At 56.1% G+C, this 15,655-nt stretch overlaps 1 protein-coding gene across 7 annotated transcripts in view; it reads right to left on the minus strand.

Moving 5' to 3' along the window:
- Window positions 1–1,692: 1,692 nt before the first annotated feature.
- The window catches only part of RPS6KA2 (ribosomal protein S6 kinase A2), a 331,417-nt gene continuing 317,454 nt past the window's right edge, over window positions 1,693–15,655 (minus strand). For all 7 annotated transcript variants that reach the window (XM_027972651.3, XM_027972653.3, XM_042253706.2 and 4 more), the window contains 4 exons: window positions 10,107–10,183; window positions 8,686–8,803; window positions 6,358–6,495; window positions 1,693–4,767 (listed from right to left, as the gene is read on the minus strand). In XM_027972651.3, coding sequence (XP_027828452.1) covers window positions 4,642–4,767; window positions 6,358–6,495; window positions 8,686–8,803; window positions 10,107–10,183 — 459 coding nt within the window. In that variant the 3' untranslated portion in view covers window positions 1,693–4,641. The remainder of the gene's footprint in view (window positions 4,768–6,357; window positions 6,496–8,685; window positions 8,804–10,106; window positions 10,184–15,655) is intronic.

Here is a 15,655-nt window from a genome sequence, read left to right on the forward strand (position 1 = left end):
CTCCATCACCCACCTCGGGTCCCAGGGTCTTGGGAAGCAGATACGCCTACTGGCCTGGTTGGTGGTGCTTAGGACAAGTGACAAGCAGGACTGGAGAATATTGACGGGATATTCTGCAGGAAAGGTGTCTGCAGGCCTATTTCTCATCCTGCAGAAGGTACGTGCCCTGGTGGTTGAGGGTCACCAGGAAGTCCGGTGAGCTAAGGCCGCAGACCGCCCCCGCCTGGCCCAGCCCCTCTCCCGGTCTCACAGGACAGTGTGTACAGACCGGAGCCGCTGGTGTTGGGGAGGGTGGACCCCTGGCCTTGCTCATCTGCTCACGTGTGAGCAGTCATAGAGCTGACGCTCACGGACAGCACACAGCCGGGGCACAGAACTGCCCTGACCTGGGCAAAGGATGGCGGTTTGCCTGCAGCCCTTAGCGGAGGCCTGGGGTTTCCAAAGTCTGGCCTTGCAGAGACACAGCCCCTGTGTGCACCCTTGGCCTGGGCCATGCCCCCCACCCCGCAGAGACCTGGCGGGGGGCAGGGACTGACAGACACAAGGTCTTGATGTAGGCTCTGGGGAGGGGGTCCTGACCCCGAGTCTCCTATCCGGGCCGGGTCCCTGAGACTGTGGTAGGTAACTCGTCAGCTCCTGAGAAGCAAAGCCCGGATGTTGCAATTGCCTGCGATCCACACACAGGCTGACCTTTGCCCGCCCGGCAGACAGGATGTTGGGATGTCACGGGCTGGCCCTGGGGCAAAGAGGGGCTGAGACCGAAGGTGGAGTTCCGGCTGCTGTCAGCTGCCCTCACAGTGGGGAGCACATCCTGGGTTCTCAGGGAGGAGAAGGAGGGGGCAGCTGGGAGGACGGCGGACTCAGCTCTGAGGCTGCAGGGAGGGACCGGGAGCCGGGGAGTACGGGCACCTCAGAAACTGCTCATGGTGGGGCTTGGAGCCTCCCGGAGGCCCCAGGAGGTCCACGGCCCTGCCTTCACTCCGTGGGCCCACCTCGGACTTCTGACCGCTGGAACCACTCCCCAGGGGACTGCTCGACACCCCGGCCATGAGGGCTTGTCACACAGCAACACAGCATGCATGCGAGCTGCCCTCTCCAACTCAGTCTCCTCCAGGGGGAGGTTTTCTGAGCACCCTCTGGGGCCTCCAAGATCTCCTTGTGTGTTACCGCAGGCCCTGAAAGCCAGCGCGCCTCCTGCCTGAAGGCCCTCAGGAGGGACCCCTCTGCTGCTGGGGAAGCAGAGTGTGTGTGTGTGTGTGTGTGTGTGTGTGTGTGTCCAGGGGGCGGCCCGGCCTGCAGACAGAGGTGTGTGTGCCTGTGTGTGTGTCGGGGGGGTGGTCTGGCCTCCAGAGAGAGAGAGGTGTGTGTACATGTGTGTGTGTCGGGGGGGTGGTCCGTGCTTCAGAAAGAGAGAGGTGTGTGTACATGTGTGTGTCGAGGGGAAGCGGTCTGGCCTCCAGAGAGAGAGGTGTGTGCCTGTGTGTGTGTCGGGGGGGTGGTCCGTGCTTCAGAAAGAAAGATGTGTGTGTACATGTGTGTGTCGAGGGGAAGCGGTCTGGCCTGCAGAGAGAGGTGTGTGTGTCAAGGGGGGCGGTCTGGCCTGCAGAGAGGTGTGTGTGTGTGTCCTGCCTGCTGACACACGCAGGTGAGGAACTGACCAAGAGGGAAGAAGAAATGAGGTTGGAGAGCTGATGACCAACAGCGTAGCTTCTTGCTTTATTTCTGTACAAAGAAAAGATGGGCAGGAAGTGGCATGTGGAGGCACCCAGGGGAGACCGTGGGGATGGAGACCAGCAGCCCACCACCCCCCACCCCAGGCCTGCTTCACTCCAACACAACTGTCCACTGTCTCCTGCCCGGCTGCCCAGGGCGTCGTGCACTCACAAACACACATGTACACGCACTCAGCACTCACACCTACACGTGCACAGATGCAGCCACACTTCCAGCCCCCAGGACGAGAGGAGGCAGGGGGCAGCGGCAGAGGCTGGCAGGAGGGCGAGAGGCAGGGAGGCCAGACGCTCACCTGCAGACGGTCACCCGTAGCAGTACAGAAAGGCCAGTGTCAGAGCTGTGCTAGAAAAATAGTACACTTCATAAAACCCGTGTTTATTAAAAAAACCTATTCAGAAAGTCTGGAAAGCGTAATAAATACCGTAGGGTGGCCGCCCATCTCCAACATAAAATATAAAGCGTGAGCTCGAGAGTTCCCTGTAAACACGGACGCGGGCTGGGGCGCAAAGTGCTGGCGGCGGGGCGAGCGCAGGTCCCTTCCCGGGCGGCCTGAGCCCTCAGCAGCTCAGCGCCCCCTCCAAGCTAGAACCCCACGGCCCTTGGAGAGGCGCGGGGGTCAGCCCATGTGGGCAGAGAAGAGTGCAAATCAGATCCTCCTGCGGGGGCGGGGCTGGGAAGGTGAGGGGACCCCGGGGGGGGGGGGGGGGGACGACACCCTGGTGAACACACTGGCTCCATCAGTGCTACAACCGCTCACAGACCGACGGCCTTCCTAACAGCCAGGGGGGTCTGGGATCCCGGATGGCCCGACCTGGGGAACACGGGAAAGCCCACTCTCCGCTGCTCTGACACGGGGGCGCAGAGCTTTCGGGGAGGGGGGCGGGTGTGAGTCAGGTGTTTCTCTTAAAGTAGAGGGGGCAGAGTGTTGAGTCTAGAGTGGGCACCCCAGAGGGTGCGGCTGGGCGGGAGGCCTGTGATCCAGGGCTGCGCATCTGCGGTTTCTATGGGGGGGGGGGCGGTGTCTGGCTCTGTGAGGGGGCAGGACAGCCGGTTAGCCTGCGGGCGGCCACTCCAGGCGCACACGCCCTGCGAAGCAGCGGCCGCACCTGCACTCACACCCCGCCCGCGGGCCAGAAGGCCCAGCCGTGGGCCGCTTCACTCAAGATTTCTGCAAGTTCAGTTGAAAATGGGCTCTTGACTTCTCCCGGCGGACTTTGTGCAGAAAGCCTCGTTTCCGAGGAGGGTGAGGGAGGGGGGCGCTGCACGGACAGCCACGTCGCCGGGGGTGGGGGGGAGAGGGACGGGGTCCGCAGAGCCGGGCGCTCTGAGAGGTGAGAGTGGAGGGCTGCACGCAGGCGAGCCGAGCCCGCGGGCCGCTCAGAGGACACGCCGACCCCCTCCCAGCGCTGCACCTCTTCGGCCTTCTCTCTCCCTCCATCGCAAGGCTCCGACTCGAAGCAAGTGAACGAACCTGTCCACAAGCCCAGGACAAAGGCCCAGGAGCCGGTGGGCCGGACGTTCTCTGTGCAGCAAACAAGATACAAACAACGATCATGGTTGATTTCCGGGAGGACAAAACCTGTGACCTGGGGCCACTCGGGTTTGCTTAAGTGTCCAATAACAGGTGAAACCGTTCGGACCTAAGACAAAACCCTTGCGGGTAAAAGTCTCTTGAGCCTCGGGGAAAAAGTACTTTCTATTGAGAAATATGAGAAATGCCTGAAAGGGTTTTGTGGGAAAACAGGTACAGGGATCTGTTCCCACCTTTTCATTCTGCGTGGTTCTGAGGGGGGGAAAAAAAGCCTCGTGGAATAATTAAAGCTTCACCAATATGCTTATATTTTAAGGTCTGGAGACCATTAGACAGAGATAGGGAGCTACAGTTTTAGAGTGCCGCATTCGTTGATTTTGGGGTTGGGTGCCAGAGTGACTTTTAAATCCTGTCTTCTAGGTGAGAACCTGGCTGAAAACAGGCGCGCTGTCCCCGCCTGAGTGCAGGGGGGCCCAGCGCTGCCGGACGACGCCCACTCCGGCGTGCACACGCCCAGCAGAGACATTAAACATCCCTGACGCTTCAGCTGAGAACAGCCCTGCGCGACAGAAACACAACACACGGCACAAAAGCACAGCTTCCACAAAGGGCTCCCCTGCCCTCTGCGAGCATCCTGCTGCTGGCCTCTCTCGCGGGCGGGGCGGGGGCGCGGCAGAGGTCTCCAGGGGAACAGAGAAAGGGCGGATGGAGGCAACCGGCTCGGGGTTTCCGGCGGCCACCGCGGCGCTTCCACGGACCAGGAAAGGGAGAGCCGGCACTTGGGGGAGCCCGGGACCTCTCGCAAGTTCGGGACAGGAGTGGAGCAGCCCTCCGCCAGTCCCCGGTCCTCGTCAGGGGGCACAGGCTTCGGCTGGCTCCTTCCCGGGCGAGAGGACATCAGCGATGCTTGTGAAACGCGGCCACTGGTTCTGAGGTTTCCTCGCCCCTCCCCAGCTCTGCACCAGGAGAGAAGGCGGGGTGTCGGTCCAAGCGGGGGGCGGGGGTTGGAGGAGACAAGGGCTCTTTGGTTCATTCGGAGGGACCAGGCGTCCACCCGCCGGTCACTCAGCCGCGGGCACAGGCCGAGCACAGGGGCCGGGAACCGCCCCCTCCTCGCGGTGACATCCAGGCTGCGTGTGCCGGAGGTGGGACCAGGTTGCTGACTTTACAGCTGGAGGAGCCATCTCTCCACAGAAACACAAGCCATGTGCAAGGCTCACGGGCCGGGAGGAGCCCCCCGGTTCTCGGCACGGCCAGGGGTGCAGGAAGGACTCCGTCTGGTTGGCGGGGGCGGAGGGGGCAGGTTGGCCTGGCCGCACGTCCGGGGGGTCACCGTGCAATCCTCTCCGGGCTGCAGGAGAAGGCGCGGGGCTCGGCTACAGCCGCGTGGACGTGAGTCTCTTCATGCCCCGGCGCTGGGCCAGGTTGGACGACAGCACGGGCTCCAGCCGCGGGGCCTGAGGGGCTCTGTTGAGAGCGAAGTAGGTGGCAGCCATGGCTCCCTGCAAACAGAGGGGGAGGCGGGCTCGCTGAGCCTGGGCGGCCGGGAGGCCCTCCGTCAGGACCCGGGCCGGCGCACTCGGACACCTGGCTGGGCCTCTGAGCGCCGCGTCCGCCCACCCACCGCCCACCGTGAACAGTGCAGGGACGCAGCCCCGCCGCCAGCGCAGAGACGCAGGGACGCAGGCCCACCGTCCAGTGCCCCCGGGTGAGGCCTCCTGACGCCCATCCTGCCGGGTCCCTGGGGCGCCCTCCTGGCAATGGCTGAGCCCGTTGGCCCCCAGCTCTGCCCGTTTTGAGGGCTTGGGACCCACTTGGGGGCCGTGGCCGCTACGGGAGCAGCTCTAACCAGCTGGGCGGCTCCTCGAAGGAGCCCCTGTCGCGCGGCTGGGGCAGCGCACCCCTCCCGGAGGAGGGTCCCACGGGGACGCAGGGCTCCCTGCAGACGGGTGCGGGCCTCTCTGGCCAGGCCGTGAGAGACGGGCCAGGCCGCCCGAGGAGCAGGACTGGGCCGCAGTGCCCGTGTCATCACACCAGCAGCGCCGATAAGGCGGGGTCAGCCTCCGGCGGCTACCAGGAGCACTGGGGCCTCAGCCCTCCGGAGAACAGCCCGTGGGCGGGACCCCCTGTCCTCGCCGTGTGGACCCCCGGGTCCTCTGGACGCCGGCCGTCTGTCCGGGCTGCACCACAGGGGCCGGGGCGTCACCAGCGGGGTGACCGGCAGCCACTGCCCGGCCGTTCGTAGGTTCAATGACACACAGCCGCAGTGCAGTGGCCTGGAAATGATGGCCGCCCCGCAAGGTCAGAAGAGGCAGGCAGTGCGGGCCTGCTGTAAGACTAGGACGAAAGGGGCAGCGACTCCGTGGGGCGGGGCCTCTAGACCCCCGAGCAGGCTCAGGAGCCGTCCGCCCTGAGCTCCGTGGGCGCCCTGAGCTCCGTGGGCGCCCTGAGCTCCGTGGGCGCCCTGAGCTCCGTGGGCGCGGCTGCTCTGGGCTCACCCATCGTCCAGGGCTTCCTGCACGGCTCCCAGGGTCTCGAGATGCTCTAAGCTAAGAGGCCACGCCAGCGGGGCGTGGTGGTGGGTGAGCTACCGGGAAAGGCTGGCTGCAGAGGGCCGGGGAGGGGCAGGGGTCCGCAAACACCAGCCGCTGCCTGGTGTAAATAAGCTCTTCCTGGAACTCACTGACCACTCAGGTGCCATCCACGGTGTTTCTGTGCTGTGACACAGAGCTGGGCAGTGACAGCCATCTGGTGAACCCTCAGCTGTGTGCGGTCTGGGGTTTACAGAGGCGCCTGCAGAGCTCAGGTGCAGAGCTCAGGTGCAGAGCTCAGGTCCAGAGCGGTGGGCCCGGCGCCTGGCCTGGTACGGGGCCCTCAGCCTGTCTCCTCTCTCTCCTTTGTCTGTCTGTCTCTCTGACACACACACGTAATGAAGCTGTCCAGAAGTCGCCCCTTCGTCAGAATTGGTACGTGGCCGCAGGTGTGGGGTACACCTGTCTGTGCCGGTTCCTGGTTCCCCTCCCGTACCCAGGACCCCTGGGGGTTAACCAGGCAGGAAGTCCCCCTCCCATCGACCGGACTGCGGGCGGTACCTTCACCAGGTGGACGTCCTGTCTGCTGAGCTGGTTTGGGGACAGGTGTTCCCTGTTGACGATCCAAGGGTGTTTGAGGACCTGAACTGCCGTCAGGCGCTGGTGAGGGTCCACGTGGAGCATCTTGGACACGACGTCCTGCGGGGGAGGGTGAGCAGGGGGGTGGGGGTGAGGGCTGCCCCTGCTCGAAGCCGTCCCGCTCCTCCTTGTCCCCCTCCTGCCTGTCCCCCTCCTCCCTGTCACAGCAAAGCCTCACCATTGTCCTGGGAGTGACTCTCTGCATCTGAGGTCAAACATTTGCTTTCAGGTTTGTAAGAAGGTGAATTTTAGAAAAACAAGTTTTAACCAGCATCAACATGGTGGGTGCCCCCTGTTTTTAATTTTTTTGGCTGGGCTGAGTGGCTTGTGGGATTTTAGTTTCCAGGGATAGAACCCGAGCTCTTGATTGTGACAGCATGGAGTCCTAACCATTAGGGAATTCCCACTCCAGGTTTCTATTGTAGGAAAGATTTCACATCTAAAGAGAAATCAAATGTGGAGATGTTCAATAGTGCATGTAAATTACTGCAATACTGGGTCAAAATGATAATCTTCCCAAGGGAGAAACAGAAATAAGGACTACCCCACAGCTACAAACCAATCACAATGTCTTTGGTCACATTTCATGACATGTAGTAAAATGTTACTGTCCTCAACACCACACATATTTGGTATAGCATTTGCTGCAAATAATTGCCAACTATGGAATTGATGGTCTGGTCGCCATTATATGTGTTTAAAGTTTCATGTTCCATAGAGGTGATTTTCTTCTTTGATTATAAAATAATAACAAAAACTAAAATGGGTTTAAAGACTGAGCTCGTCTTTATATTAACATGTTGTAATACAGGCAAATGTGTGTACACACAAGTATGGTTACAACTATGGAATTCATGAGACTGTCTTCACACACTTGAAGCACCTACTCCTGTGAGTCATCAGGACCGTCCTTGGGGCAGGGACTGAATGTGACGCCGCTGTGTTGCAGGGGAAGATGTGACATGTCCACTTGTTCACCACGTGCCCGAGGACGGGCCCCGGGGAGAATCCGTGGCTTTCCACCAGCCTGCTCTCCTGCCGTGGTGTTCCCACCTCGTTCCAAAACGAAATGAAGTCAGTTAGAGTCTCTGCCCAGTGTGAAGTTGCTTCGCTTAACAGAACTTGTGGTCATCAACCACAGTGAAGAAATACCGTACACCTTCAAGCAACTCCTTCTGCAGAGAAACCCAAAGCCCTTTTACATTTGCTGACACTAGTCTTGGTAACTTCTTGAGACAAATATTTCCTAGAAGGATTGTTCTTCCCATTTTCAGGTGTAAAAATGAAAAGTTGGGAGAACTTTATTGACTTGCTCAAGACCTCACAGGGACTTCCCCAGTGGTCCAGTGGTTAAGAATCCTTGCAATGCAGGGGGCACAGGTACGATCCCTGGTCAGGGAACTAAGACCCCACCTGCTGCAGAGCAAGTAAGCCCCTGAGATTCGACTACTGAAGCCCCTGTGCTCTGGAGCCTGCACGTTGCAACCGGGGAGACCGTGCATTGTGACAAAACATCCCGAGTGCCGCCACTGAGACAACACAGCTAAATAAAATTAAAAAAAAAAACAAAAAACAACCCTCACAGTAGAGAATTCCCTGATGGGCCAGTGGTTAGGACTCTGCGCTTTCACTGCTGAGGGCCCCAGTTCGATCCCTGGATGGAGAACTAAGATCCCAACGAGCCAGGTGGCAAGGCAAAAACCTAACAGAAACCAAGCCCACTGGCCTCGATGTTTCTGTGAAAGTGACATTAACATTTAAATCCATCAACTTCTCCATGATGTGGGTGGGCCTCATCCAACCAGTTGAAGATTTTAAGTGAAAAAAGACTGACGTCCCCAAGGAAGAGGAGATTCTGCCAGAAGACAGCTTTGGACGAGAGTGGCAACTTCTATGTCTCCCTGAGCCTCCAGGCTTCTGGCCTGCCCTGGAGATTTTGGGCTTAACCATTACCAGCCTCCACGATTCCATAGAAACAGACCTCCCTCCCTCTGTCTCAGTCTCTCTGTACATACACACCCTGTTCTGTGTCCCCGAAGAACTCTAATACACAAGACTACATAAAATGTGAAAAGGGCTATGAAATATTTTTGCGAAAATAGTTTTTTTTTTTTAATCTGAAAGGCGTACAGAGTCTCTGAGTACAAAATATCTAAGTCATTTGCACGAGAAGTATCCTCTAGCTTCCTTGGAGACGCTCCTGCAGAATCTCCACCCCGGGGCCGTGAGGGCGCCAGGCAGAGAGCTCACCTTGGCCGCGTCAGAGATGGAGTCCCAGTTTCCCCCGGAAAGGGCGTACTTTCCGCTGCCGATCCTTGCCAAGATGTCCTCGGGGGTGTCGTCCGGCCCGTTTGCAAAAGGGGTGAATCTGTGTGATGAGAGATTCGTGGTGAGCTTCCATTCTACAATCTGCGGTAAAGCTCACTGAGCCTCTCTGTGGTAAAAGCAATCATTCTTTCCTTTCTCATCATGCTCCAAATCCAAGGTTCACGGCAGAGTGTGCTTTACTCCCTGCTGTGTCTCTTTTCCCTGCTGGCCAGTGTTAAAGGCTGACAGGGCAAAGGAGGATGTGGACTCAAAGATGAGGCCTCAGGACCATCTCCGGCTTCCCTGGTGACAGAGGGGCACAGCGGTTTCCCCGAGATATGGTTTCCATGGCGACAGTGCGGCATAGTGGATGGGAGCCTGGGATTTGAAGTCTGAGAGACCCATGGTCGATATGTTACCAACAGTGGGTTCTTTGACAAATTAATTTTTTGAGGCTCAGTTGGAAATGGGCAGCACGATACACTATAGCAGTGGAGTGCAGAGATGCACCGAGTGTGAATACTTCTTGCGCGTCCCTAACGTGGGACAGATGTTTCCTGCCACCCCTCACGTAAACCAGGGCGGGTCAGCACAGCCTTCCTCGGAAAGGACTCGCGTGTGATTCTAACAGCACTCCGTTCCGTGGCAGCTCTGTGCTCCTAGTTAAGTATCAGCAAAGCGAGCCCCGGAAGGACCACCAAGAGGGGCACTGGAAATAGACGGCAGGCCACCCGGGCTCCCCCTCCACTGGACACCGCCCCCAACTCACTGGGAAGCGCGCCACTGAGGCCACACAAGCAGCAGCCATCCTCGATCACTCCTGCGAGGCCCTTTTCTCCATTTTGCCCAGTAAAGAGGACTGGATGACCTAGACATCTCGCCTGCCCCGCCACCCAAGTGTCTAATAACGTTTAAGCCGCTGGGCACTAGGGGATCCTTGGATTCCAGGCCTTCCTGGCCGGAAGGAGCCCTTCAGCGTCCACAGTGTCCTCTTCTCAGTCAAAAGTGAGGGCAGTGAGGGGCTCAGGGCAGGATTCCCCCGGGAGCGGAGCAAGTGAGGGTGTCTGTGTGCTGGAGCCCGGGGCCGCCTGCCGGCTTCCTGGCTCGAGGAGACGTTTCTAAGCAAAGATGTGACCTTTCCAGAGGGTGCATAGTCCAGAGTTGACAGTGGCCTCATGGTCTGAGGCTTGGGGTTCTGTGGGTGAGCTGAGCCCTGTAGCGCCAGCTCCCTAATTCCAGAGACACCGCTGAACGACAGGCAGTGCTAAACTTCCTGCCCCCGCCCTCTGGCCATCCACCGGGCCCCGGGCCTGAGCTCCTGGCCTGAGTGGGGGCCTGAGCGGCCCCCACACGGGCTGCATTACCCCGCCAGCATGGTGTAGAGCAGGATCCCCAGGCTCCAGATGTCACATGCCGCATCATAGCCCTGCCGCTTCAGGACCTGCGGGGAGAGCAGATGCAGATCAGCGCTGGGCAGAGGAGTTCAAGTTCAAAGCGTGTTGCTGTGATGGGACCATAAGGCCGGTGGAGGTGGCGGTAGGGGATGGAGGTGTGGGGTGGGGATGGAGGTGGGGGGTGGGGCATGGGGGGCGGTGGGGGAAGTCTTCAGTGAGGCCATCGTGTACTACTGCAAAGCCAACCCCAATTTCCCACAGTAGGGTTCCCCCAAGACCAGCGCGCACAGAGAGCCCTGGCTCTTGACGAACATGGAAAAGGGGACATTTAACTTTGGAGGAAGAAGAGTTTGGGGAGCTCCCTGGTGGCCTCGTGGTTAGGACCCCGGGCTTTCACTGTGGTGGCCCAGATTCAATTCCTGGTTGGGGAACTGAGATCTTGCAAGTCATGTGGTGTGGGGGAAAAAAGGCAGAATTATTTTTAGCATAGTAAAATATATTTAGGCTTCCCAGGTGGTGCTGGTGGTAAAGAACCTGCCTGCCAGCGCAGGAGACATAAGAGGTGCAGATCACTCCCCGGGTCAGGAAGATCCCTTGGAGAAGGACATGGCAACCCCCTCCAGTGTTCTTGCCTGGAGAATTCCATGGACAGAGGAGGCAGGTGGGTTACACTTCATGGGGTCGCTAGAGTTGGACACGACTGAAGTTCGTCATTCAGTTGCTTAGTCACGTCTGACTGTTTGTGACCCCATGGACTGCAGCGTGCCGGGCTTCTGTCCTTCACCATCTTCACCACCAGCAAGTTGGAGCTTTTGCTCAAACTCTTGTCCATCGAGTCAGTGATGCCATCCAACTATCTCACCCTCTGCCGTCCCCTTCTCCTCCTGTCCTAAATCCTCCCAGCATCAGGGTCTTTTCCAGTGAGTTGGCTCTTCACATCAGGTGGCCAAAGTATTGAAGCCTCAGCTTCAGCATCAGTCCTTCCAAATGAATACTCAGGATTGATTTCCTTTAGGATTCACTGCTGTGATCTCCTTGTAGTCCAAGGGACTCTCCAGAGTCTTCTCCCACGCTATAGTTTGAAAGCATCAGTTCTTTGGTGCTCAGCCTTCTTTGTGGTCCAGCTCTCGTATCTGCACACAACTACTAGAAAACCCAGAGCTTTGACGAGATGGACCTTTGTCAGCAAAGTGATACCTCTGCCTTTAACACGCTGTCTAGGTTTTAATTTCTCTCACAAAATACACTTGGCACAACACTCCCAGCTTCGCCACCTTCAGGAGTGGCTGAGTGGCGGCAGATGCATGCACACCACCTTCCCTTGACAGAACTCATCTTGTTTTGAAAACCTGAAACTCTGTCCCCAAGAAACAGCTCCCGCTCCCCTCCCCCAGCCCCGGGAACTACGATTTTACTTTCTGTCTCTATGATGTGATGACGCTAGGTCCCTCATGTGAGGGGAATCACGTCATTGGGTTTTTCTTTATCCCACTTTTAACACCGTGTTCTCGGGGTTCATCCATGCTGTGACCTGGGACAGGATTTCTGTCCTTTTGCTTCATCTCTCAGTCGTGTCTGAGTCTTTTGAGCGCCATGGACTGCAGCCCACCAGGCTCCTCTGTCCATGGATTCTCCCGGCAAGAATACTGGAGTGGGCTGCCATTTCCTTCTCCAGAGGATCTTCCGGATGGAACTGGAGTCTCTTGTGTCTCCTGCATTGGCAGGCACGTTCTTTGCCACTAGCGCCGCCTGGGAAGCCCTCCCTCCTTTTAGAGGCTGGCTAGCACCCCGCTCAGCCGTTCTTCCACGATGGGCTCTTGCGCTGTCTCCACCTTCTGGCTGCTGTGAATAACGCTGCTGTCGACACACAGACAGATTTCCATTCCTACCTTTGCTTTCAACTCTTTCGGGTTTACACCCAGAGGTGGAATTGCTTGGTCACTGGGTAAGTCTGTGTTTGATTTTCTGAGGACTAGTTAGGATGGGAGAATTTTCATGTGTCCCAGGTGCACCCAGTTCAGAAGAGAGCAGTCCTCTGCTATGCTCACAATTGAGAGTAACAATAAAGAAAGAGCACAGATGCTCCTGGAAACTGCAGGTAGCTGGTTTTATGCCAAATGTGGCGTCAGGAGAGCTGTGTACAATTTCCTTAGACACAAGGGCCAGGTTCTCCGTACTTGGGGCACGGTGCCTCCAGCACTGTAGGGAAGTCACCGAGGTATGTGGACAGGCCCAGGGGTCAGTGTTCAAGCTCTTCTCATCTCCACTAGCTGAGTATCTTCAACGTCCCTTCCATGGAGGCTGTTTCTCTTTTTTTTTTTTTTTGTTTTGAATCTGTGAAATGTGGCTAATACTATCTACCCCATCCATTCCATATGGCATATGAGGATAAAAGCAAAAAATACTGGTAAAGTGTTTGGTAAATGGTAAAGTAATAGATCAGCGTAAGGTAGTCTAAAATCACTAAAACCATTAATATTATTATTCAGTTCAGTTCAGTTTAGTTCAGTTCAGTCGCTCAGTCGTGTCCAACTCTTTGCGATCCCATGAATCGCAGCACGCCAGGCCTCTCTGTCCATCACCAACGCCCGGAGTTCACTCAGACTCACGTCCATCGGGTCAGTGATGCCATCCAGCCATCTCATCCTCTGTTGTCCCCTTCTCCTCCTGCCCCCAATCCCTCCCAGCATCAGAGTCTTTTCCAATGAGTCAACTCTTGGCATGAGGTGGCCAAAGTACTGGAGCTTCAGCTTTAGCATCATTCCTTCCAAAGAAATCCCAGGGCTTATCTCCTTCAGAATGGACTGGTTGGATCTCCTTGCAGTCCAAGGGACTCTCAAGAGTCTTCTCCAACACCACAGTTCAAAAGCATCAATTCTTCGGCGCTCAGCCTTCTTCACAGTCCAACTCTCACATCCATACATGACCACAGGAAAAACCATAGCCTTGACTAGACGGACCTTAGTCGGCAAAGTAATGTCTCTGCTTTTGAATATGCTATCTAGGTTGGTCATAACTTTTCTTCCAAGGAGTAAGCGTCTTTTAATTTCATGGCTACAGTCACCATCTGTAGTGATTTTGGAGCCCAAAAAAATAAGTCTGACACTGTTTCCCCATCTGTTTCCCATGAAGTGATGGGACCAGATGCCATGATCTTAGTTTTCTGAATGCTGAGCTTTAAGCCAACTTTTTCACTCTCCTCTTTCACTTTCATCAAGAGGCTTTTTAGTTCCTCTTCACTTTCTGCCATAAGGGAGGTGTCATCTGCATATCTGAGGTTATTGATATTTCTCCTGGCAATCTTGATTCCAGCTTGTGTTTCTTCCAGTCCAGTGTTTCTCATAATGTACTCTGCATAGAAGTTAAATAAGCAGGGTGACAATATACAGCCTTGATGCACTCCTTTTTCTATTTGGAACCAGTCTGTTATTCCATGTCCAGTTCTAACTGTTGCTTCCTGACCTGCATACAGGTTTCTCCAGAGGCAGGTCAGGTGGTCTGGTATTCCCATCTCTCTAAGAATTTTCCACAGTTTATTGTGATCTGCACAGTCAAAGGCTTTGGCATAGTCCATAAAGCAGAAATAGATTTTTTTCTGGAACTCTCTTGCTTTTTCCATGATCCAGCGGATGTTGGCAATTTGATCTCTGGTTCCTCTGCCTTTTCTAAAACCAGCTTGAACATCAGGAAGTTCACGGTTCACATATTGCTGAAGCCTGGCTTGGAGAATTTTGAGCATTACTTTAGTAGCGTGTGAGATGAGTACAATTGTTCGGTAGTTTGAGTATTCTTTGGCATTGCATTTCTTTGGGATTGGAATGAAAACTGACCTTTTCCAGTCCTGTGGCCACTGCTGAGTTTTCCACATTTGCTGGCGTATTGAGTGCAGCACTTTCACAGCATCATCTTTCAGGATTTGAAATAGCTCCACTGGAATTCCATCACCTCCACTAGCTTTGTTCGTAGTGATGCTTTCTAAGGCCCACTTGACTTCACATTCCAGGATGTCTGGCTCTAGATGAGTGATCACACCATCATGATTATCTGGCTCGTGAAGATCTTCTTTGTACAGTTCTTCTGTGTATTCATGCCACCTCTTCTTATTATCTTCTGCTTCTGTTAGGTCCATACCATTTCTGTCCTTTATCGAGCCCATCTTTGCATGAAATGTTCCCTTGGTATCTCTAATTTTCTTGAGGAGATCTCTAGTCTTTCCCATTCTGTTGTTTTCCTTGATTTCTTTGCATTGATCGCTAAAGAAGGCTTTCTTACTTCTTCTTGCTATTCTTTGGAACTCTGCATTCAGATGCTTATATCTTTCCTTTTCTCCTTTGCTTTTCGCTTCTCTTCTTTTCACAGCTATCTGTAAGGCCTCCCCAGACAGCCATTTTAATAATAATAATATTATTAGCATCGACCAAATAACGCAGTAATGTTGATCGAATAGAACCAGATTGTTTTTAAAGGGGCCGCAGGTATCATCTAGACAGTCTAATATCGGCCCTACAGGCCAGCCTGGGCTGCGCGTCCATCCGTATCCTGGCAGGCACGCAGACATCCTCCTCGGGGACCACTGCCCCGGGGTCAGCTTGCAGACCCTGCCCGCACCGCCTCTCGGACAGTTCACAGCCTGACCACTAGGTGTCAGCATGGCTCTCTTACGACGCGCGGTACCCGCCACCGCGCCCGCCTAGAAAAGCTCTGGGGCAGCTTCACCTGCAACCAGAAGGATCCACACGGAACCCGAGGTTTGTTTCCATTCCTGACGCCCCCCTCCCCCCGCCCAACCCCCCTCACTCCCCAGCATCGTTAGCCTCCTCTGCACTAGTCTTGCTCTCACCAGCGCTTCTGGTTTGGCTGTTTCCTAAAGAGCAAGAAGCTGGATTTTTCTTCACAAACGCATCAGGGACTCCAGGGCCTATGGGGCACGACCCCTCGAAGCGCCGAATGGGGATGCGCTGCTGTGGTTCTCTGAGGCCCCGAGCCGAGGGCGGAGGGGGCCCCTCAGGATCCACTGGGTCCTCACCTGCAAATCTCTGCAGAACTGTGACGTTCTACCCCCCGGCCCCCGGTGCGCCTGTCGTGGAAGGCAGTCGGGAGCTGGAATTCACGCATAAGGTCTGTGCACACGCGCGCTCTCCCAGTGCAGCTGCCGGTGGGTTTCTGATCCCAGGTGACCCACTGGCTCCCCTCCCAGTTGAGGAGACACCAGCGCATTAGTTCTCACTCTGTGTACTTGCGTGCTTCAGTCGTGTCTGACTCTTGGCAACCCCATGGACCGTAGCCCGCCAGGCTCCTCTGTCCATGGGATTCTCCAGGCGAGAATCCTGGAATGGGCTGCCATTTCCTCCTCCAGGGGAGCTTCCGGACCCAGCGATGGAACCCAAGTCTTCTATGTCTCGTGCATGGGCGGGTGGGTTCTTTACCACCGGGGCGACCTGAGGTGCCCACTTCCCACCAAGTCTTAGCAAGTAAGCAGATTTGGTCGAAACCGTCTATAGCACGACGACAATTCTACA

This window comes from Ovis aries, chromosome 8 (genome assembly GCF_016772045.2).
Source record: "Ovis aries strain OAR_USU_Benz2616 breed Rambouillet chromosome 8, ARS-UI_Ramb_v3.0, whole genome shotgun sequence".
Taxonomy (NCBI): domain Eukaryota; kingdom Metazoa; phylum Chordata; class Mammalia; order Artiodactyla; family Bovidae; genus Ovis; species Ovis aries.